This window comes from Homalodisca vitripennis, chromosome 4 (genome assembly GCF_021130785.1).
Source record: "Homalodisca vitripennis isolate AUS2020 chromosome 4, UT_GWSS_2.1, whole genome shotgun sequence".
In the NCBI taxonomy this organism is placed as follows: Eukaryota; Metazoa; Arthropoda; class Insecta; order Hemiptera; family Cicadellidae; genus Homalodisca; species Homalodisca vitripennis.
The window spans coordinates 99,662,469-99,688,820 of NC_060210.1; the positions used below are offsets into that span (position 1 = coordinate 99,662,469).

The 26,352-nt window shown below is 35.4% G+C and overlaps 1 protein-coding gene across 1 annotated transcript in view; it reads left to right on the forward strand.

Annotated features, from left to right (window-relative positions):
* The first annotated feature begins 7,721 nt into the window (after positions 1-7,721).
* LOC124359830 (zinc finger protein 271-like) overlaps positions 7,722-26,352 on the forward strand; it is a 32,981-nt gene continuing 14,350 nt past the window's right edge. The window contains exons 1-3 of the mRNA XM_046812900.1: positions 7,722-8,118; positions 16,128-16,265; positions 17,166-17,593. Of these exons, the coding sequence (XP_046668856.1) occupies positions 7,942-8,118; positions 16,128-16,265; positions 17,166-17,593 (743 nt within the window). The 5' untranslated portion in view covers positions 7,722-7,941. The remainder of the gene's footprint in view (positions 8,119-16,127; positions 16,266-17,165; positions 17,594-26,352) is intronic.

Sequence of the window (26,352 nt, forward strand, 5' to 3'; positions counted from 1 at the left end):
TCTCAAATTTTCTGTCTCACCTTTTGCAAATATTTCTACTTTTTCGTTGTATGTTATACTTGAGTGCCCAAGAAACTCTGTGTGTGTGTTTTTTTGTTTTTTTTTTTTTTTTTTTTGTTTTCCTTTTCATTTATTCATTATTCGTACACTACAAAGTCCGTCACAGAAATTACCCACAAAACCTCATTCTAAGTACACTATTATTGAAAAATTAAATTAAATAATTGTCCAAAAATAAAAAATAAATTAAAAAAAATAATTGTCCAATATCCTCGACTGTAGGATTAATGCCCCGGTCAACTCACATATTGTGGCCGGAGACGTGATTCGAATCTTTTTCTTCAGTTATGGACGCTATAGGGTACAACACCGAAAGTACCGCTAGTCATGATGCCTTGGTTATGATTGACTCACATCAGCAGTTAATGAACTATTAAGAATACGCCTTATTTGCGATTTTATGTCATATCAATGTTTTCTACAGTAATTAAATTAAGTGTATTTAAGCATTAAAATTAACTCAATTTTCAATAAAAACCTACAAAACAATGTCATCACACCATGTCGTTCAATGTCAGAGATGTGAAGCCTGTTTTATACCTCTTGTAATGAACTGTTCAGCTGATTAAATGAAGTTTACTTCATATTTTTCTTGGACTATGTTAAATATTATTACCTTTGTAATAATTTATTTGATCTAAAACAGGATTTCAATTAGTTTTAAACTGTGCGTATTTTCATTATGAACGTTGGTTCTTATTATATGCAATAATTTTTCGTTAAATTTTCTTCAATGAGCGTGCGTGTATATTTTACGTTATATTATGAGACATTTCAATGCAAGCCTGGGTTGTGGTGTGGTGTTTCCAGCTGTAACGGAAGAATAACTATTTATGGGATAATCGATTGAATTCAACAATCCAGTGATCGTTACTTCTCATGTATCTTACTTTCACGATTTAAATTAACACATGTTAACACTATGACGGAATGTGAGCAATAATAATAATAATAAAATAAAAACATTCAGAATAATCGAACGCAAGATGGATATAAGCAACCTGTACGATCGAGATGTTGTCATTTCACCTTAGAAATCAGAAGACTTTATTCATGAACTTAGAGTACAAAATTGGCGTCAAGTAGTTAACAAAATTAAACATAGTAACAATAAAATGGTAAAGTCAATATCATTTCTTGTTAGAGATCAATGGGGGATTTTCTACAGTTCAGGAACTCTTTAATGGTGTAGAATGGTCTATCCAGTAACCATGTGGTGAGTCATCTTCTCATGCTGTGTGCATCTTCTCTTCAAAGATGGTCAAATGATGTGTCGGTGGAGTAAAGTTCGAGGCCTGTCGAGTGATTTGTGTGTGTCTATCGGTACGTCTCTGTAGCTGTAGAGTGCTAGCGTAAGTGGCCAACTCTAAGATGTACAGGCAAATCACTGTTAGAACCTTCAGTTCTTTAACGACAGCTGTCTCTGTTGTTGAGTTCTGTAAGCACTCAAATAGTTTTTTCCTTGTGCACAAGGACACGCTGCAAGTTTGTTGCTGATGAGTTACCCCAAACTCCGAGTCCGTACCGCAGGTGTGATTCAAAGATTGCATGATATGCAATTATTGCTACTCTGGTACTACTTATGGACTCAATCCTCTTGATGACATAGAGTCTGCTACTTAATTTACGGCATAGGTTGTCAATATGAGGGATCCATGTGACTTGCTCATCAATAGTTATTCCCAAATACTTGGCCTCTTTGGATACTTCTAGGTACTTTGGGATTATACCGACCACACCCAGACATGAATCGTTATTTGACATTTTGCTTCTACTGATTACTAGATTAGCGTAGAACAATATTTCGTCAATATAAAACAGGAATTGTCTTATCGCAAACCCCTCCCCATCCTCAGACAGAGGTCAAAGTCGAGCGGTCTAGTAGATAACGTGATTGCAGAGTCGCGTCGCTTTGTTGTACTTCCGTGTTTTACCTCTACATTTCTCCAAACACAAAAATTCAACAAAAACAAACATTAATAAACTCTTTATTGAAAAAATATTCAAAACTTGTTTTTATTCTTGATCACATTCCGCCACCCAAAATGCGAGTGCCTCCGGCCATCAGCGCGGGCTTCGGCAGCACCTCCGGTGCTGCCCCGCGCTGATGTCGACGAAAGAAAAATATCCCTCGAGATAGTACCTATCAGTAAAATATCAAATTCTAGAGGGGCTGATCAGAAATATAAATTGAATTGTAATGGAAAGGCAATTATGTAGGCTACCGTGCAAATCATGTGATGCCGCGCGGCCTGCCGTAATCGGGATTCTCGAGAAAGATAAGATAACAGCGACAACGATACCGATCACAATACCTGGAAACACTTGTAAGTTTGTAATTTTATAATTAAACAGTTGTTTTTTCGTTGTATCATGTTTGTTTCTATAAATTTATATGTTTGTGTTCTTCATACTGGTGTGGTCGGTATAATCCCAAAGTACCTACTTCTATATCTGGAAGTCGTCCTACTTGGTTTCTTTTCTTGCCAAACACCAGTTGTTGGGTTTTATATTCATTTACAACCAGGCTATTACTATAGCCGTATTGTATAGCCATATTTTATGCCACTGATGAACGGACTTCGAGCATGTCAGGGAGCTTTTTACTGAGAAGGAGAACAGTATCGTCTCCTTCTTTAATTTAGGAAATGTTATTTAAATTTTGAGGTCAGTCGGGAAAATACCATTTCTGAATGATTGATTGATGACAAGTGTGGTAAGTTCTCCTTTACATGTCTTCAGTAGCTTTGTAGAGATATTGTCAATGCCAGTTTATGTCTTGTTCTTAAGAGACCTTTTTTTCAATTCAAAAAACTTTATTCAACAAACTTTTTAACATTTTATCATTCCCCATCTGCACTTGCACGGGAATGATAATCTATCACCTTTAACACTCCATGTTCATTAGTTGGATAAAGAAACATATTCGGTATTTGTTGTGTATGGGTAGTATCTACTGGAGGGTGTTGAGACATTTGATGTTGGGTTTTTACAAGGAGGTCATTTGCAGTATTAGTAAAAAATACGTGAGGTGGTTAGCAATTAGATTAGGATCTTGAATTTTAGCTCCATCTACATTCAGCTGCGTTGTTACTTGTGTATTGTTGGTAGATTTCCGCTCACTATTGATTATGCTTCATAGTGCTTTACTTTTGCCATTAGCTTATTATATAGTATTTCCAGTTGCTTGGCATCTAAGGGTCTTTAATTTTAAATCATAAGATTTTTCTTATCCGTCATGTCTTTTTTAACCATTTAGAAGGTATCTATCCTGGGCCTCTAGGAATGCTTGCTTAAGCTGTGAGGTCTCACGGCCAAAGATGTTATTGGGCTTTATACGTTCATTTCCCGTTTTCACTATGGGGCAGGTCAGATCAGTTGCCAGTGCAACTGTTTGGCTAAATATTTTGTATGCATCTTCTGCACTATCATGAGCGAGCACAATTTCCCAGGATTCTTGTTTGAGGACAGTTTTGAAATATGTGATGTTCCTATAGTTAAAATGTCTACGGTAAGATACCCACATATCTGGGGAGCTGGAGCAGAGTGTTATATTTTACAAAGTTGTGCTGTGTGGTCAGATAAACCAGTGTGAAGGATGTCTACTGTTATTTCAACTGGTTATAGATTGGGGCAAACACAGTCAATTGAGCTTCTTGTTGTTGGAGTTAGTCTTGTCGAGGGTAAAATGATACGAGTCATATTATAGCCCAGTAGTGTTTCATTTAATTTGACTTGGTCACGGTTTGGTGACAGTACGTCTATATTTATGTGTCCTATAAGAATAACAGGGCTATTCCACGTGGGTATGTTATCGGGTGTTTGTGAAATTATATCCAGTGACAAGTTCAGATGTCCTTGATTTTCATATATGCTAACAATATGAAGGTTTTGGCGACCTTGCTTGATTTGTACTGATGCTATTTCACAATGGAGCTCCACACTGAAGTTTGGAACATCTGCTGGTTCGACAGAGTAGCCAAAATTATTGTTTTTATAGATAGCTACACCCCCTTTTGGTAATTTGTTCTACTGTATTCTGAAATTAGTAAACATTCTAGGATATTAGTATTTAAAATTTCGGGTTGTTTTAAGCCATGTTCCGTCAGGATTAGGATGTCGGGTTTTGTGGAGGTTAAGAGATGGTTTAACCTTATTGTTATATGTCTTTTGGCAGTTATGTTGATATTTTTAGAGGCTTTAAACAGAGAATCAGCCGATATGACATGGAAATGCCGCTGGTGAGGGGGGAAGTGTGGTGTGTAACTGCCCATAAGGCCAGGCTTGTAATGATATGTCTCTTGCTATAGTTACAATTTTCGATTCAAGTGCTGGTATAAATTACACGTCACCAACAAAGGAAAAGTAGAAGCAAATACAGCTAAATATAGGCACAGTAAAATACCTAAACACACTCTCCATAGTGGAAAAACGCTTGAGTGTGTTATAGGTGTGACGTTCGGTAATGACCCGTTAAATTCAAACGGGTCAGTCAGGTTAACGAGTGATCCGGAACGCAGTGTTTTAAGGACCCGTTCACCCGAACGTTTCACCAACTGAATTGTCTTTTGTTTCAGATCTAGTTTACTTTAAAGAATCTTCAAAACTTCTAATATTACAATTAAGTTCATTTAAATATCCATTGAAAAAATAGTTCGAATTATATACAGACTGTCCCACGAAGAGGTTTAAACGTTTGATTTTATATTACGTGCATTTATGCACCGAACATTTTAAATTCTACACAATTAATAAAGTAGGTTATAAAAATATTGTGTGAAAATTAAAGCTCCTTGATAAGTGTGGAAACAAAATTATGTATTTTATAAATGTGACGTTCGGTCATGACCCTGTAAATTCAAACGGGTGTCAAGTAAACGAGTGATCCAGAACGCAGTATTTTTTAGGATCCGTTCACTCGAACACTAACTGACATATTTTAGGTGACATGTTGAACATTTTACTATTTTGCTTCCTATAAACATTCATTTCTTGAATTACCTGATTTGATTACTGCTTATCTACAGTTTTAAAGAGCAGCTGATTAATAACGTTTATTGTTGAAAACAGCTGTTCGATTGAAGAAAATTGCTTGTGCTATAAAAACATAACCTAACCTCTTCCATTACAGCTTTACTGATATTGAAGTTCGAGAAATGGCTTTTAATGTTGAACAAAAAGTGAAGTGTTGTGCGTGGGGAGATTGCTTTTTGGCAAAATTACAGAAACAATTAGACAATTTCAGGTTGCCTACTCAGGAGTTGAACCACCTAACAATTCAACAATAACTAAGTGGAAAAATCTTTTGTTAGAAACTGGAAGTGTCGTAAAAAATACTCTAGAGGATCAAATGAGGAAAGAGAAGTACTAGTATGCGCATCAATACTCTGCTCTCCAGGTAAACCGAAATCACTAAGAAATGTTGAACTTGAAACTGGTGTTGCAAAGTGTTCAGTACAGAGAATAATAAAGAAAAACAAAATAAAATTTTATAAAATTCGCCTAATCCATAATCTTCTTGAAGATGATTCGGACAGGAGAGTGGAGTTTTGTGCTATCTTACGACATTTCAGATAGTACAATGACTGGGAATTGGGTTGAACTGAGCAAGTCTTGCCTCATTTTACGGTTCAAAAAATAAATCAAGCCATCTTCCAACAAGATGGTGCTCCTCTTCATTTCGCAAATCCTGTCAAGCGATTACTAAATTACAACCTTCATGGCTGTTGGATTGGTCGAGGAATTGATTTTTTTTTAGATTGGCCACCCCGATAACTGTGTATGATTTCTTTCTATGGGGTTACTTAAAGGAACAAGTTTATACTCGTAACTTCAATAATAATGAGGAATTAAAACAATCAATTGAAGAATAACTTCTCCGGATACCGCTGAATTTCTTTGTAAGAGCTTACGATTTATTTGTCAAGCTCTGTTATCAGTGTGTCGCTGTGGATGGATTACAGTTTGATTTCAATAATTGTGGACTGTAATTGTAGGGTTTTTAATAGGCTATATTCTAATTTTCTGATTGAAATGCTTTATTTCTCTAGAAATGACAATAAATAATCTTACAAAACCAAAAATATTGTTTTTTCTTACTTTTAAAGTATAGTTTTCCAAAATGCCATCATTTTGTTTCATTATTTTTTAGAGAGTTGAAATGGTTACAGAATATTTTTAAAACCTATTTAATGAATTGTGTAGAGTTTCAAAATTTTTCGATACATAAATGAGAAAGTAATATAAAATCAAACGTTTATACGTCTTTGTGGGACATTCGGTACATCAAACTAAAATTGTTTATTTAGTTCAACCGGTCATTTCGATCAGTCGTTCATTTCGTTCGGTTCGGTCATTCACATGATTACCGCATTGACCTATAACACGCTCTATCGAGAAGGCTCAGTAGCTCTTCACTGACCCGTTCAGTTGAACGGTAGTGAATGAGACCGACTGACTTAAGTCAAATGATCTGAACGTCATACCACTAACAATATAGAAACGTATAATAAAATTGATGGGCTATAAGCACGAGATCACGTGAAGCACAAATTACTGCCTAGCATAATATAACTCAAGGGGCCGGGAAAATTTCATTTCTGTCTGTCTGTCTGTCAATTCACGCAATATCTAAAAAACGAATTGACCTATAGATTTGCAATTTTGTTGCGTGAAGCTTCATTTCTATAAATGCTCCGAGTTTAACAATGGTGCAATTCCTGTGGGATATGTCTGAGTGTCATTGAAGCCAATCACTCATTAGGATGGCATAATATTTAGTTTGTGTAGTATCGTTTTGTAATTTTGTAATATATATTATTTATTTGCTTTATTAACAAATGTTTATTAAAATAAAGACTAAATAATTGTTAAGATTCCATTAAAAACATGTTTAGTTATTGTCAATTGAGTAGTTTTAGTTGCCTTTTCATTTTAACCTGAAATCTGTTAGGTCCATTGTGAGTTAAAATTCCCATTACAAGAATACCCTCCAAGTCATATATGTCTATCGTTTCCCAAGTTTTTATAACTGGTATAGACAGGACGGAGATTTGCCGCAGTGCTAGTCTGAGATGTTACAATCTTTGAATCAGGTTCAATTAACTCTTTCAGACTTCATATAGATAAAACGTTGAAACAGAGCTCACATACTACCCATCTTCTAAATTAAGTGGCGCCATTTTTCACTAAGGTTCAAGAACTTAGCTTTATCAGATTAAAAAATTACTTTTTTCGGTTGAAATTCGGGACACATGGAGTGGAGATTGGCTTACGAAATTAGTAGTGGTGTTAGGAAACAACTAAAATGTACCAAATTTTAAATAACATAACACAGATAGGAAATAATGGAAATACATTATCAACCGGGACCAACGTGTTAATGAGTAATTATCAGTTGTTATGAGAGGCACTGTACTAATACCATTATTCTTAAACAAAATATTTGGATTCCTTGCAGTCCTTTCTCGTGTGACTGTGAAATATTTTTTAAAGTCGTTGTTTTTGGTTTAGTTGTAATGTACTTAATTTATATATTGATTTTACCTCTTTGTATAAACTATTGAAATTTTATTCTATACTCTATGATATCAATCTTTCTAAGATGCTATACTAAGTAAAGAAGAAGAAATAATGTAAATAAATAAATAGTGAATTCCAGCTTCTGCTGTTTAGCTGACCCTAGGTTATCGAAGATCGATTTTTGTGGGTGTCAAGATTTTATATTGTCATTAACGTACTATTTAACAAAGTTTTAATACGATAATTCTTCAATCAAAACACGACAAGCTTGTAATCTGACGTAGCAGTCGACTTATTGTCATTTAAATTCTAATTATTTTTAAAGTCAAAGTTTATTTGAGTTGAGAAATACAGCTTGGAATGAAACTGAAGTTAACTTTAGAAAACGTTAATGTTAGAAATTTAAATTTAAAAGAAATTTGTCGTTTTTGTTTGTCTAATAAAGGAATATTATTATCAATATTTGGTTCTGGCGAAGGTGACCATCTAGGCTTATATGAGCTTCCAAGTCAAATAAAATCCATTCTCTCAATAGAGGTAGGTAATCCAACTTTGCCAAATCATATTTTGGCTAATCTTTACCATCAATTATGTAATCTATTCATATAGGCATATTTATATTTTGTGTGCAAAAATTAACTAGATGGAAGATGTTTGCTGATGTTTTACCAAGCTTTTTAAGCTTGATATTAGCTACTGAATTGGTTGTAACAATCTTGAAATTTATATTTAATTTTAATTCATATATAGGACTAGCCTACATGTTTTCAGACAAATCATTCTGGTAGTAAATTAAAATATTGTTATACAAAATAGATCAACTCATCGATTGAAAATCACAGAATGATTTTTATGTCTTCCAAAATGTTTTTATCAGAGATTTTCTGATATATCCTCTTTCCCTATCCTATGTTCACAATTAATAACTATATTTGTACATAGAACAGGTCTTGGGCCAGACTTATCAAAACCTGAAGGCTTATATACTAATGGATAAAATAATGCACTAATTAATATTAGATAACAAATTTTGAGGTTCTATTTTAAATCAGATTTATAATTTTTTATTTTAACCACTTCACATTATTTGTTGTTTTTTTTTTAAAGGAAAATGCTTAAATATTAAATGGGATGGATACGATAAGCAGACCCGGTTTTTTATATCGATATTGACAAATGATATTACTCAATTATAACTTTTGATGGTAACTAATCGATACTGATTTTGAACAATCAGTATCTACCCCTTGTATCAGCTATAAACACTTTTTCATATAATAAACTTATTTTCTTTTACAGATAATAACAGACAGTCGAAAGCTCGTGGAGGTTCGTGAAATGTAGTTTAAAAAGTGGCTATCAGCCGACCTGCTTGCAAATCATCTCTCTGAGTAATTGTGCAGAAAAGTACAGTTTTCTGTAGAAGATGCTTAAACAACTTCTCGAAAACGGTTAATCATTGCTATACAGGAGAAAACATGTAAATAATTACACATATATTTAGAATTTCCTGTTATAAATGGTTTTTATGTTATTATCATTTCATTATTATTTATGAGTTTTACCTATTTCCAGTTCTAATAGTTTGTTTAATCGTTAGAGCTCATTTGTTGTTTATAAGATTATCGCTATGTGTGCTGTATTAGTTATTTAAATGTAGAATATGATTGTGATTATAGCAATAGATATGTTGATATGATTTATAATCGCGCATTCGATAAATGAATAAATTAAGTATCGATGATTGTACTAAATAATATTTTAAAAAAAACTGGGCCCGCTTATCTTACTCTACCCCATTAAATTAAAATAATACAACAGAAAATAATGGGTAGAGTACAATAAGCGGACTTGGTTTTTTCAGAAATACGAAATATGCATATTATGGGTGTTTTGGGACTGTCTATTATTATCTATAAAATAAAATAGTTTACTATATGAAAAAGTGTTTTTAGTTGATACAAGTTCATTATTGTTAAAAAATCAGTATTGGTTAGTTATATAGAAAGTTATAATTAAGTAATATCGTTTGTCAACATCGATATAAAAAACCGGATCCGTCTATTGTACCCTACCCAAAATAATTAAATTTTGGAGATTTTTAATCTTGTAAAAAGCATTACTAGTTGAACGAGCTAACGGTAATGCCTACGGCCATCAGTGTGGGCTACGGCAGACACCGAGGCAGCCTTCGGTGCTGCCGTAGCCCACTTTAATGACAACCAAAGAAAACATCCATTGAGATAGTACCGATCAGTAAAATATAAAATCCCAAAAGGCTGATCATTAATGTTCACTAAATATTAAAGAATCTACCTAACAATATTAAAAACGTTGAAAACAACGAAACAACATTGTATCTTTAGCTAGAGGACAATGGCCACCATATTTGTCATGCAAAGAAAAGGAATGAGAAATTTCATGTCGGACTAAAATTCTAAAACAATATCAGAATGTCATTCTAACATAATCAAGAAACTTGATAGAGCACCCACTACACAAATTGTAAAATATTCTCTTAACTTTTAGAAGTTAAATCTATTGTTCTTGAAGCTTACATAAAAAATCTATTGTTATGACACAAAAACAACATAACTTAAATACAAAATGAGTAATGGCGATGACAAAACTCAAAGAACAATGTCTTTACTTTGAAATGTACAACACAGCAAAATCTAACAAATTACAAAACCGGCAAAAATAATTTAATAACAGATTTGGAAATAAGATAGTCCGGTCAATTTAGCCAAAAAATAGGGGTAACTTTGCATTAATTCCCAGAAAGCTGAAAATTTGCATAGATGTTAGGGACTCCATTGTAATGAAATTGCGAAAAGTCCCCATCGATCCCATGTCTGCTACATTTTTTATTCAAGGTCAAATTTCACAAAAATAGGTTTTTTTGAATCTTTCAGCGAAACGGTTAGTTTTATGAAATAATATGTCAAACAAAAATTTTAGACCATGCAATTATCTACAAAAATGCTCCTTGTACTTTTTTTCATAACACTAACCATTTTTGAGAAAAAAAACCATTACAACATTTCTTACGCTGTATTGTCCGTAATAAGCACGACTAAGCTACCTATGATATCATTGCGCTTGTAATATAAGTAAAACTATAAGTCTGCGTGACTAATACATTCATATTGACAGATAATCCTGAGAATATCATATTAAAAAACCGTAATCCCCTAATTTTAAGGGACCATGAGCCCTTTGAACATCTGCCTGTCATTCCATTGTTCGAGTGGCCGTTCCGTCTATTCTCTGCCAAAGTTTGTGCTGTATACATTACTTAACGCGAGTATTCAAAGGGGGAATCGATTTACTATTACTTGAAGAATGTAAATTCAGCGACAAATCATGTGCAGTGTCGCCAACAATACAATAGAAAGAGTATAATTGCAGCAGCAAAACGGCAACATGAAGAGGAATCAGCTAGTACCTTTCAAAAAGTCCTCCTCGTACTAGAGCACATGTAAGTGAGTCATATTTTTCTTTTAAAAATTGTTGTTTATTTTGCGGCGACGAGTTGAGTGATGAATACAAAAAGAAACAAGCACAGAAATCTTGTCATAAAATTTGTAACGTTAGTACTCTTTCACTTAAAGACTCAGTTATGAAAGCAGCTCAGTCTCGATCTGATGACACCGCGAAAACTATTGTTGCTCGCATAGGTTTGAACACGATATAGTTGCTGTTGAAGCTAAGTACCATAATGATTGCTTTGTATCATTTTGAAAGCCGAGAACTGACGGCAAAGTCGGCCGTCCTCAAGATGAAGCATTGTATTTCGCCATGGGGGAAATATTTTCATATATTGAAAGTAGTGATGACTGCCAGTTTACGTTAGAAGAATTAGAAAATATTTGAATTAGAAAGTGTTGATAACAGAAAAATTAAATTATGATTCAAATTAAATTATGGTAATAGAGTTATTATTACTCAGAAATTAGGACAATTAACATTGTATATTTTCTTGTTAATTATCATGATATTATCAATCAAGCTTGGAGTGAAAAAATCCTAAAGGCAAAGAAGAGCAATGAAGGTCCTATCAACTGTGGCAGCAATTATTCGGGAATATGATCAATCGGTTCAATCATATACAGTTTTACCATGCTATGACTGGCTGTGATACATTAGCAATGTTTCGAAGGGGTAAAACAACAATTTTTTAATTGTTTGAAAAAGAAAGTTTTATTACTTGTGCACAAGCTTTCTAATATATCAACTCTTCACCAGAAACTCACTTTCTTCTGTCTGTATATGGAGCTCCAAAAATTACGTTACTTATCTTTTGCAAAACCAACACGTAATAAAAAAAAACGTGTGCAATTAGACTGCCTTACTCCAACCTGCCTTTCCTCGCGGCTTCCGCTCACCAACAGTGTATATTACTAGGTTCAGGTGTGGCTTGGTAATCAACTAGAGCCAGAACAATGGGTTTGGAAGCATGTCAATAATGCATTGGAACCAACCCACACGCTTCTTCCACCTGCACCAGAAAACCTCCTTTATTCTGTTTTTTGCAACTGCAAAAAGGCTTGTAACTTAAGATACGGCTGCAAAAAAGTAGGCTTATTATGTTCAGTAGCATGCACCACTTGTCAAGGCCAATCATGTTCAAATGTTGAATCTCCAACAGAAGAAGGTTTTTACATGAACGACGAAACAACTGATGTATCGCTGTTAGTACAATTTATGTCTACTCAAGAAGATAAGGAAGAAGAAGAAAATAGAAAGAGAGAAGAAGATGGAGGGGAAGAAGAGGAAATAATTAATGACGATGATGATGAGTAAAATATGTTTCCAATCAAATATAACCGGACTTGTCACTCGAGCTGTACCTGATCGACAACGACCCCACTGACAAGAGTGCAACGACTGAAAAGAAGAAGAATAACCAAACATTCATTAAATTTTACTGGAATAGACTTTGGAATAGGCCTACCGGAGAAACCACATTAAAAAATTCGCGCTAGGTGCACTACCTCATAGGTGGCGTGGAAACGTGTTCATATATTATAGGCAATACAGCGTAAGAAAAGTTTGTAATTGTTTTTTTCTCAAAAATGGTTATTGTTACGAAAAAAAGCATAAGGAGCATTTTTGTAGATAATTGCATGATCTACAATTTTTGTCTGACATATTCTTTCATAAAACTAATCGTTTCACTGAAAACTTCAAAAAACCTATTTTTGTGAAATTTAACCTTGAATAAAAAGATTTGCAGACATAGGATCGATGGGGACTTTTCACAATTTCATAACAATTGTGTCCCTAACATCTATGCAAATTTTCAGCTTTCTGGGAATTTTTGCAAGGGTCAATGTCTAAATTGACCGGACTAAGATGCATATTGGCAAACAAGACCAAAAATACAGAGGAAAAACGACAACCAAACATCACAATGGAGGTAGAAACTGTTGCAAATATGATGGAAAAGAGGATGCCTACCCCTCCTTAGCTTATTATCCCTACCACCCAGAAGCTTCAATTCCCCTCGGTCCCCCAGATTGATGGAGTTTTTGGAATTTAATCTGAAATTTAGGTTAAATCCCTAAAACATATTAACTATTGTGCAATATATGAATCACTATCACTGAAAATTCATTTTGGAAATGAAACATACTATTTTAAGAATTTGATAATTCTGAAAACATTATCCATGATTTTAATGTAAACATTATCCAGCAGATTAAACAGTATAAAGTGCTAGATTAGTAAAATACTGCATATATCAATATTATCTAAGTATCAGAATTATTATCAGTATTATCTCTGTGTCCAAAGACTGACAAAGTATAGCTGAAAAAAGGTACTTGGTAGGACTAATGGTGGTAGGCTATTGGTGTCGGACAAATCAATAAACTCCTTGAAGGTACGAGGGTAGCCTGAAAAGTAATGCACACATGCTTGTAAATCGTGATTGGAATGATCTATAGAAGCGTGCCTGATGGCATTTGTAAGTACCATTGCTCCTCTACACGCATGTGCAGTTTGAAAACTTTGTATCAATCCATTGTATTGTTAGCAGCGTAACATTGCAAACGGACTGAAATGCTATGTCAATTAGATGTAAACAACGTGCTGTTATTGAATTTTAACTGCTAAAAAAATGAATCCTACTGAAATCCATCGTTGTTTAAAGAGTGTTTACGGTGATGATGCTGTTTATAGATTGACTGTCAATCGATGGGTGATAAAATTTTGTGGTTTTGAGCTTGGAAAAGCCATAATTGTTGATAGAACATGCAGTGGACGTCCGATCACTGCCACAGACGACAAGCATTACAGTTGATTCAAAGTAATCAGAGAATCACCCAACAGCATATCGTAAACCATGTTGGATTATCTAAGGAACATGTTGGTTTCATTATTCAACAATTAGGATACCGGAAAATCTTGCACGATGGGTGCCACATCGTTTAACAGATGAGAATAAACAGCGTCGAATGGAATGCTGTCAGCAACTTTTGCAGCGCTACCATGACAAAGGAGACGACTTTCTTTTTAATATCGTGACGGGGGACAAGTTATGGGTGCACCATTATGAAGAGAAAAGACAAAGCACTGAATATCGGCATTTGGGTTCTCCTGCGACAAAAAAGTTCAAAACACAACCATCCACAAAAAAATCCTTTCAACTGTGTTTTGGGATGCTCATTGAGTTTATGTGACCGATTATCTGGAACAAGGTGTGACGGCAAATTTGTCTCAATACATAGAGACTCTAAAACACCTCTGACATCAAGTTTATCATGTTAGAGGCAGCCTCTAACCAATAATCTTGCAACATGACAATGCTCGTCTGCCCACTTTGTTTGTAACTGAAGAGGCAATGAGAAAGCTGAAGTTTGAACTCAAGAGAGATCTCAAGGGTACTCATTACACTTCAGACGATGCGGTAAAAGCAGCTATTGCATCCTAGATTTGTGAGAAATCTGAAGAATTTTTCAGCGACGGAATAAAAAAAAACTTTTTACATGTTGGGAGAAATGTGTTAGTCTTAATGATTACTATGTTGAAAAATAAATGAATGATTGTGAAGCTTTAAGAATTGTACTTTACTTTAATTTTACCCGAGCTCGCTGTTTCTTTTCATTAATGTTCTACAAGCATGTATTTACTACTTTTCAGCCTACCCTCATATAACAAACTCTAAAAACCAACATCAATTTAAAACTGTCTAAATACTTTGGTATTCAATGTGTATTACTCCGTTGCCGTTGATGAATTCATGATGAATCGTTGGGATATTTGGAAATGCTGGATCTGAAGTCAGTATGACTGTGTTTGAATGAATGTGTCTACAATTATAAGTTTGAATATGTGTGAATGTCTCGAGGGATCTGCCTATTAAATTTAAGAATTTGTTGACCATTGCAATAGAATATATATTGTGAATACTTTGTAATAAAATTATTATTATTAATATTTCCCTCATTAAGTTTTAACTGTTTACAGTATTCATGTGACTGATATTAGTTGTTCAAATTAGTTTTCTTGTTTAGAACAAATGTTTTCACTTGTAATAAAACAATATATTATGGCATAGAGATCATACTCATTTAATTTGAAGAGCTTTGTTAATTTATATTATATCGTTTTATACCTCAGGCCATTGTACAAGAACTAAGTAGCTTTGTGTACGTTAAAGTCATTATTTAGAATATAAACCGGCTCTCTTTACTACATTCTATATTTTATTGTCCTCATATAAGTGTATCACTCTTGCATAGCTAATTAAAGTCACCATTGTATTTCAATATTTTGGTAATTAGCTCACATTTGATAAATTTACACTATATATTCTAATCGAGTGACCAATGCATGTCATTGCAATTGCTACACATGTCCGTCTGGTCACTCTTGTTTATTCACAGCTCACTTCAGCCTTGGCTTGTATTCAATCTGAATAAAATAAATTGATAATTTTTGTGACTACTTTTTTGACACTGAACTTCTGCTTGCGGACTGAAGATCATCTGTTCTATTTACTCGTAACAGCTTATTACTGTGTAAATTTATACTTATTTGAACTTTATTCTAATCATTTAAAAACTGTTTATATGTGTATTTTGAAATGTTTTTGTGTTTGATAAGCTCTCATGCATAGATACTTCTTCTCTCTTAAAATATTTTTGAGTTTATATCTTCTTAAATGGTCACATTGCCAAAGTGTTCACGTAACTGGGAAAGCCAGGAACATCATAATGGCTGTACAGATGTCAGGAAGGCTTCTTGATAAAGCAAACATATAATATCAATATACCTAGTTTCGGACAATTCTCATAATGTGAGGTCAAAGTTACTGGATTATGAGACTATTGACCACTTGAATCAAATAGCTATAGATGTATTCCTGTAAGTAATTGTAAGGATGATTACACTCTGTGCTCTTGTAAAAACCTAATTATACAGTTAAAGAAATAAATTATGTCCTTTGAATAGAAAAATTGTGTAATCTATTTCGGCGTATGGCTGTAACTATAAATATGTGTTTTACTAAATCTAATTTATTTTATTGTTTGTTTTAGATAGAAAAAGAAGATGGATTGCCATCCTTAATTTGCCATAGCTGTTTATTCAATGTGGAACGGAGTCTTAACTTTAAAAATCAATGTGAACAAGCCGATTCAATGTTGAGGAGCTTCATAAGAGAGAGAGAATGCGAGGTATGGGTTATTATTCAGTTATTTCAGAAGAAATTTGTTTTATTTTAATTTGATTTAAATATTTGAATTCTTTACTTATAAATCTAATGTACAACAATTCCTTAATGGTATGTATTAAAATAGCTTGGGCTACTGAATACCACACTGCACGTGCTTGCGCACAATCACACACACAGAGTAAGGTAATGTTGTTGTAAAAAGGGTTTCTTTAATTTATGCACATATTTTCCAGTTTAATAGGTGAAATATTCCCCAAAAATATTGCTATGAATGTCACCAAAAATCAATCCATAGCAGTAGACACCCTCTGTTGTAATCGTTTAAATTATATATTTCTTGGAGTATTCAGAAGATGTAAGACAAGTTTTGTAGGAACGTTCTGAGGTTAGGTTATAAACACCCCAATGTACTGCACATAGGGCCTATCATTATTTTAACTTGTTATTTCCGGTTTACAAAAGTGCTCAAATCCCTCTCTGCTAGCTTTTTTGGCCAAATATCAACGTTACTTGCTAGTTTTGTAACAAGCAAATAACTTACAATAACACTTGAAACAACAAATGTAAATGAACAGATTTTAAGGTTTCTTCATAAGAGAATTAGTTTGTGTAAGGAAGGTTGATGAGCAGAGCCGGGTTACTAAAGAGAGAAATAAAACGAAACATAATTTTTTACTCATCTCCGATGTTTTTTATTTATACAAATGCTTTTATTATACACACACACAGAAGAATTAAAACTGTGTCCCTCCTGAATTAGTTGTAAAAAATGCTATGTATACAAATGATCTGTACCTGAAAATATTAATTACATTACAAATATATAAAACTGTTTAAATCTCTTACTCTGCTGCGATTTCTGAATAATTTTAACTATTTTAACTTGCTTATTTTATTTTAGGAAAATCAAATAAACGAAATAAAACACACATCATGTCAAGCAGAAGTTTTAAAAGATAATCTTGATTATCATACACAACCTTCAGATCTAGTCAAAGAGACTGAAGAGAAACATGAGAATACAGGTGATTTAAATGATAGTGATAATGTTGAAGTGGACGAAAACAATCTTAACAAAACTGAAGAAAATGAAGAACAAGTTAATACTGAAGTCAACGCAACGCCAAAACCAGAAGCAGCTTTTGAAGTTGAAGAAGGTATGAATGATGTGGAGGAGGGTATGTTTGGTAGTGAACCATTCAGTCTGGACCTCTGTAGTGTTCGCCTGCAGTCGGAGTGTCAAGACGATCAGGATGCAGATATGGTTCTGTACCCTTCCACTCAGTTCACTGATGAGGATCAGTGGTCTGACTCTGCCTCAGACATAAGGTAATTACAGTACAACATCATATATTTGTTACTTTCCCAGCATTCAAATTTTTTAAAGTACTTTTGTTAAATCTTTATATATATATATATATATATATTTATTGTGTGCGTGTGTATGTCACTGAACTCCTCCTAAACTACTGGACCGATTTTGACAAAATTTGTGTGTGTGTGTGTGTGTGTTGAAGGGGATTCGAGAATGGTTTAGATTTAGAACTTTGTCCAATTTTGATTATTTAATTAAGGTTTTATTTATAAATTGTTGTTGATTTTGGAATGTTTTACCTTCAATCTGGCAGACTGCACTATGACACGTAATACAAAGTGAAGTGATACTTAACAACTGTTAATACTTTCAGCTGAAGTTCATCAAAGAGGCAGAAACATTTGTTTATATTTAAAATTTAGAACATTATTATTGTGCTTGATCAGTAGTGTAATGCAGATTGCAGAAGAAGTTATTGCCTAATTTTAAATTTAGATTGCACCAATGATCAATGAATTATATAATGCAATGAAAATACTATTAAACGCTGTTATAAAAACCACCTCATAGTCGTGAATGTTTGTACATAAGGTAATCGAATTTGGTTAGATCAAAGGTAAATGAAAAGAGCCGAAAGAAGACGCTTTATGATCGAAATTGGTTTTCGTTGATACATTTTCTTGATCGGAGCACAAAAAAAACTCCACAATAATACTGGAAATATCTTAGACAGAAAATTAATTTTAACAGACCGAATTTGATTCTTTATATATAACCTTATTAGTTTATCTCATGGAGAAGTATAGATGTTACAGCCTCTCATGGAGAAGTATAGGTGTTACAGCTTCTCATGTAGAAGTACAGGTGTTACAGCCTCTCATGTAGAAGTACAGGTGTTACAGCCTCTTCCCCCATGAAGCATCATAATAAGAGGGTCCCAAACATATAATTCAAGATAAAATGTATTGGTCCACACAATAGCAATCAGGCATCTTCTAATCAGCCAATATACCTAAAATAACCCTCAATAATGGTATTTTACTGCGGTTATGTTCTTTTGTCTGCACGTACAAATTTCCAGTAACCCCTCCCTTTAAAATTACAAGTTACACCACTCACCAGCAATACAGCCTACTGACACTAATTCATGTACTGACAGAATGAAATATTATAATTATATTATTCACTTGGAGACATACAGCGACTAATTAGCCTAATTTTGTGGCAGGTTGATCCAAATAGGTGGAATGTCTGATTAGAACTCCAATAAAAATGAAGTTTCATAATCCAAAACATGTCTTGAAACAAACACAAACAAAACAATTTGAACCAAATACCTTTAAAAGTATAACAAAATAAATAATTCATAGCAGTTGACTTTTCAAAACTGTTTGGTGTCACAATTCAAATAGACTACATGTGTGGGCAAAGAATGTAAAGTCTGAGATGCTGATGTCTGCCCTATTCTTACAGCTTGTACGGTCCACGCCAGTCTCCTCAGTTTGAAAGGGCTCAGATTTGGACCTATCGCATCATAGGTTTACTTCCTTTATTGCTTTGTTAATAGTTGAATCGGATTGCATGTTAGGTCTTTACTCCTTAATGGGAGCATTATGTAATAACTCAATAAAAAATGTTAACCTATATTTCACCAACTGATGTTTATATTTCTATACAGTAGTTATGGAGATTAGATTAAAAGGGGGTTATAAAGGACTCTTAGTTACAAATGCATCAGCCACAGAAACTCTGCCACTAATGACAGTGCTTATCTCTGAACCATTTCCAAGTAGCTTAGTAAGCAGTTGATTTGCTTGTACAACAAACCGTTTCAAGACCAAGAAAGTGCTTCTTTAAGCCATTTCTCGCTAATTCATCAGCATGTAACAGATCAATATCGGTCAAATTTAAATTTCAAATAGTTTGCGGCAAGATCGGTAAGTGTGTACCACAAGCAGCTGATTATTACATGTAATTCTAAAATACTTAATAAAGCAAAAGATAAGTTAACTTTATACTGGAATCAATTCAAGTTATTTAATTATGATGATCGCTAAAGAAATTTAAAATCTATTGGTGATATTAACTAACATCAAAGGAAAACGTATTAGTTTGATTTGGAGGCTGAAAGAGCTCACAACTTCCGATCTTTAGGCTTTGTAGTTGTAGCGGATTTCTCAGCCTTTGTCATGCCCGGTTTGTTAATGAAATGAAAATTAAATGAAAATTCGTTTATATAAACAGGCAAAGTTAGGGCCTCATGGCCCTTTCTTACACTTAACCTGTCTGATCAATAATTATTAACAAATATTAACCAAATTAATATTAACACTATTCTACCTTACTAAAAACATTAAATTAAACATTAATCTAAACACTAAAAAATTATAAATATGATACTTCTAAATAAAAATAAATAAAAATATAATTATACAATCATAACACAAAATAATATTACAACTTCCATTTTTAATAAGAACCAAAAACTATAATTAATACCTAATAACAATAATTTATAAATATATAATAAGAATATTTTAGAAATAAATAATATATATGGTGTTTTATCTCACTCACACCTCACACACAATGCCAGCACCACACCCACAGACCCCTAGGACGGACCCGCCCCGACCAACCATTCATGGTACAAACGTCTCAGTGCCGCCACAAACCGCCGATCTCCCTCAATGGAAGTGATTTCTGGGGGGAGGGAGTTCCACAGACGACAACCCATCACTTGAAAAGATCTATCAAATACTACAGTCCTGTGTTGGGGCATTCTTAAGGTACGAGAACCAGAGCGAGTGCTTCTTACACTATCATGAGATATAAATTGGAAATAGTTTGAAAAATATTTTGGAAATCCAGATTGTAAAATTGAATGAACTAAATTTAGTATTTTGATTGATTGTTGTTCTTTTAATTTCAAAATATATCCCTGAATATAGTACGGTGTAATGTGTTGGTCTCGTCTCACATCATAAACGTAACGTAAACAGTAGTTTTCAGTCCTTTGCAGCTTCTCACTAAGTGCTACCGTCATGTCATTCATCACAGAGTTGCAGTAATTGAAGTGTGGAAGTACTAGTGATTTTGTCAACAGTAGTTTAATCCGTTGAGGTAGAAATCTTTGTAAGCATTTCAGTGAGATGCGAAGACTCTTTTACATATATCCCTCACCGCTTCCGTCCAAGTCAAATTCGAGTTAAATGTCAAACCAAGATTTTTCACTGTTTCGGAGTATGGTAGAGTAGTTCCGTCAATAATTAAGGATTCAATAGTGTTCGGGTCCAGAAAGTTCCGTAAACGTGTGTGGCATATAAGTATTGGTTTGGTTTTTGTATGGTTTAGTGTAAGCCCATGGTTTCCACACCATAAAACAATATTTTTAATGTCGTCATTGATCCTGTTGATGCAGTCATTAATGGAGTTAAAGTCAAAGTGCAAGTAGATTTGTAGGTCATCAGCGTACATGTGATACCTGCAGTATTTGAGAACTCTGTGAATGTCATTTACATACAGTACAAAGAGTAGGGGACCCAGGATAGAACCCTGAGGCACCCCACAAGTAACACACCCCCAGTCCGAAGTCATGTCAGCAACCCTGACATACTGCCTTCTTTTTAACAGATATGATCTCAGCCAATTAAGAACATGATCAGAAAACCCTACTACCCTTTATTTAGCTAACAGTAACTTGTGGTTTACGCTGTCGAAAGCTTTAGAAAAATCAAAGAGAGTAAGAATTGTGCCCTGTCTATGGTCCATGGCGAGTCGTATGTCATCAGTTACCTTTAGCAATGCAGTTTCAGTACTGTGGTTTGTGCGAAAACCAGATTGGTAGTCACTTAATATGTTATAGTTAGTCAGATATTCAGTAATTTGACAGTGCACAATTCTCTCAAGGCCTTTAGATAGTGCAGGTAGAATACTTATCAGCCTGTAATCCGAGCATGACACTGGAGCTGAGATCTTGTTGAGGGGGAGGACAAGGGCAGACTTCCATTGAAAAGGGAAAACACAGCTTCTTAATGACGTGTTGAAGATTAAAGTAATAATAGGGAGGACAGCAAAGAGGATATTTTTAATGAGGCGTATTGGAATACCGTCATAGTCGTGATTGTTTTTCAGTAAATCAGTATTGAAGTCGCCCATGATCAATATTCGACTATATCCATGCATAAGTTGCAAGAGAGCATTTTCAAAGTCTGCCAGATGACCAGTCCTGGGCGGGTGATAACACACTCCCAGTAGTACATCCGAACCAGACAAGCCAATTTCAATGAAAATGAATTCGGGCCTGGCCGAGTACTCAGATGGAGATAACGCAAGCTGTTTACATCTCAAGCCCTCCCGGACATAAACCGCAACACCTCCACCTGTCTTTCCCAGTCTGTCGTTTCGCTGCAGAGTATATCCGGGAAGGGCCACCTCACTTATGCGAATACTCGGCTTGAGCCACGTTTCCAAAATGCCAATCAGATCAAAATTTTGAGGCCGAAATATTTCTCTGATCTCATCAATATGCCCCCTCAGCGACTGAGTATTAATATGTGCGGCTTTCAAGTGTCTAAGGTAAGGCGCTAAGGAGCTAGATAAGATATCAGCTGAGCGATGGGGCGGGGAGGGTAGGGGGACCAGTCGGTCGGCGAGGCGACAGCTGTGCGGACCCGCTATCCTGGGTCCACAGTCCACGGTGGCGCGACACGCCCGCCCCGGCCCGCGGCCGCGGCACTGACATACCCACACACACTCACACACACACACTCATCCACTCACTAATGCTCCTAACTATTTTTAACTGAGCCACAGTTACATGCTGTACGGCTCCTTGTGCGAAATTAAAATAAAATAGGGGTGCAATAATAAAATAAATAACAATGCAATACAATAATAAAATGCTGTATAAAACTAAAGGTTTATAAATTTATATAATTAATTAGTCGAAATAAAAATATACTAATAAAATAAAGAAGATTTGGGCTAACATAAATGAGAAAGAAAAACAAAAGTTATTTTCCCATGTAGAAGTGTTGATAATGTTTTCTATTTAAAATCATTAATGGTTTATTACAAGTTTTTTTTTCTTTATGCTATTCAAAACCGAGTGCAATGTAAAACACAATATAAAGTAATAACACGCAAATTAACATATATACATACACACATACATACATAATAAAAAAGGGAAAAAAATCAAGTCTTACTTTACTTTACTTTACCTATATAATAAGAAAACAAAAATAATAATAAATTATAAAGAGTTTTTAAATAAAAAAAGGAAATACTTCTAATTTAAGCTACTTTAAGTTAGTAGATTATTTTACGTCCGGCAACCTTGTAGCCTTGCCCTTGTGTCCACGGCTGTCCACCCACATCACTCGGCCGTCGCTGGTCCAGCAGCTGCGCAGCCCAAGGACCTCGACTGCCTGCCGGTACACGTCTTGGCGCCGCGCCGTCAGGTCCTCGCGCACCACCACGCCGGTCCCCTTCAGTCTCTTCTTGGCGGTGTAGACTGCTCGGCGGTCCCAGTGACTCACGAAGCGGACATTGCCCGAGGCCTGGTTCTGCCGTCAGCCGATGGAGGTTGAGGTCTTCCAACCCTGTGGGAGCGGCTGATTGACGCCTCAGTCATCTCCAGCCCCAGCTTCTCCTGGCAGAGCTTCACAACCAGGGCGTCGGTGTTCTCCCCCTGTTCCTCGGGTACACCGTAGACACGGACGTTGCTCCGCCGGGTGTACTGCTCCAAGTCATCCACCCGCTCCGCGTGCGCCACCTCCATCTTTACCATGTCCGTCCTCAGTTTTGTCAGCTCCTCGCTGAGTCTGCTGATCTCTTGATTGGCTTTCAAGAGCGCAGTCTGGACAGCTTCCTCGACCACAACCTTCAGTTTAGTCACAAGGGTGTCAACGGCGCCGACGTGAGAAAAACATTCCCCCACGCACGCCTCGATGGATTGGTGGGCCGTAGTCGGGGTCTGCTTACCTCCAGGCATCGGTGAAGGTGAGGCGGACGGATCAGATAAGGAGCGCTCCAAACCTTTCTTATCAGTAGATTGTAGAGGCACTCGCTTGACCTTCGATCCTGACCGAAGACCAGGCGGAGACCGGAACATTGATTGCTTAAATTAGGTTTTCTCTCTCTACAGTTCCGGCAGCACTTATTGGTTCCGATACTATGGTAACGTAATCCAACACTGTCACGTACGTATAGTTTTCAAAACATAAAAACTATTAGAACCCGTCAGACGCGATTAAAAATTCAGGAGCTGACGCACGCACGTGTTTTAATGCAGGCTCATCCCCACTCAATGAGTTAATGAGAGAGTACGTGTGTGTTGATGGTCCTCGTGCTAAAAAGCAAATGTGTTTTTATAAAATTTTATTTTGATAAAATTTGTAAGGTACTTATTGGAAAATTACATAATGCAGTACAGTTGATATCTGAAAATTCTGGATTTGATTATAATTTTGTAAAGGAGCAAGTATTATAACGATCATCAGCTACATGTATACATACATCACCTGCAGGCAAAAAGGTACAGAGAGAAATGTGAAATAACAGATAGTTCAACCACGGCAACAGAGAGATCAATCACCTCTACCTGGAACCAATGGCTACAACCTCACCACACTTTAAATTCATCCACTATGTAAGCCAGACAAGGCAAAAGCGCAACTTACAAAAACACCACCAATGTATGCAAAGGTGAAGCCTAAAAAACAAAGTGTAGATGAATTTTTTACGAAGAATATTGAATATTATCGTCAGATTATGACTCAAAAAAATTCTACAGCCACTAAAAACGTGACCCCAATAACCCTCCCTTCTTCTGATACGCTAAATCAGCTCTCACCACCCATTTGAAAACACTGAGACAGGATTCAGATAAAGTGGCCCTGAAGACATCCAATCCCAACCACTCTTTACAGCCACCGTCCCCAACCAAGCTCAAACAAATTTTAAATCAAGCAACCCAACCATCCGAAGATCACCAAACTAATTTTTTAGGCCACAACAACCTTATAAACAGCAAAATAAAAGCAAATTAGCTGATTTTACAATTATACACCAGAAACGTAAGGGGACTAGCAAGCAAAGTTGACCGCAATAAAACCACCTAATACAATCTACAGAGCCTGATATCATCATCTTGACAGAACATGGCCTAAACGAAAAATGAAATTACCATCACTAACCTAATTAATTATACACTTCTTTCTCACTTCAGCAGAACTGACCACAAAATGGGTGGCGTCGCAATCTACTCGAAGACTGCCTAGTGAAATCCATAGTTCCCATTGAGGTACTAAAGGAATGCAAGGAGCTAAATCTAGAGGCTTCAATGATCAAAATATGCCAAGCAGACAGTGCACTGTATCTGCTCGGACTGTATAGACAACCGAAGGCTAATTTGGATGAGGTCCTGGTCCGACTCTCCGCAATCATAGAAGAAACCAAAGCTCATAAAAACCCCCTGATCATCATGGGTGATATTAACGTGGACACTCTAAAATCTGACAACATACAACCAAATTAAATGAAATGCTTGCTTCATTTGACATTGAAAGACTTCACCTACCTCCTACCAGAGTGACTGGCACAACTGCAACATCCATTGACTGTGTGTGTACTAATCAGTATATTACAAATTTCAAAATTGAGGTGATACAAACCGGAATTTCTGACCACAGGGCCCAAATATGTAGTTTCAAGTCCTCTAGGTCAAGCTCAACTCAACCAGGTCAAATCACACGGGTTTTTTCCATGAAGAAAACTTGCTACACTTGAAATACTTCCTATCAGAAAAACCACTGGCTCGAGGTCCATATGCTGAAAACTCTGAGGAAAGCCTACAACAAATTCCTTACAATCATTGACTGCTAATATAGAGACAGCCTGTCCAAAAAAGAAAAAAAGACCAAGAAGGAAGAAAAACACAAAAAATCTACGAAAACAAAGACGCGCTTATGCTAAAGCAAGACTATTTGCAAGCCTTTTCAAGATATGAACAAACAGGAGCTGAAGAAGACAAAGAAACCTGTGCAGCCACAAAGAAAATTTATGACCTTAAATTAAAATCACTGAGAAAGCAGATATCAAAGGAATACATTGACAAAGCACATAATAAATCAAAAGCAATCTGGAACATTATAAATAAAGAGCGGAAAAAAGCAAGGACAAGAAGACGGTCAAATTCAACTAAGAGTGGATGGAAAAGTACTAAGAAAGCCCCTTGAAATAGCAGAACAACTTAATGGATATTTCGTTAGTGCTGCTGATGAGGCGCTGGAAAAAAAACAATATATCAAGAACCCCACTTACACATAACAACATCGCTGGGTGCAACATAATACCTCTCTGAACTAACTCCTACCAACCCAGAAGAGCTACAAAGAATAATTGCCTCTTTTAAACCTAAATGGTCAGCAGGACTGGATTGAAATTCCCTCCAAAATAATCAAAGTCTGCGCCTATGAATTGATTTCTCCATTAGCAAGTATAATTAATAAATCAATTTAAAGAAGGACTATTCCCTGGCACTTTAAAATGCTCAAAGGTCTACCCCAAATACAAGAAAGGTGCTCCCACAGATTCCCTCAAATTACAGACCAATATCATTGGTTTTCAAATTTCTCTAAATTAATAGAGAAAGTGGTCCTTGCAAGATTATTAAAACACTTACAAGACAACAAATCTGTTAACCGACAAGCAGCATGGATTTGTCAAAGGAAAATCTACCACAACTGCAATAACTAGTCTTATACAA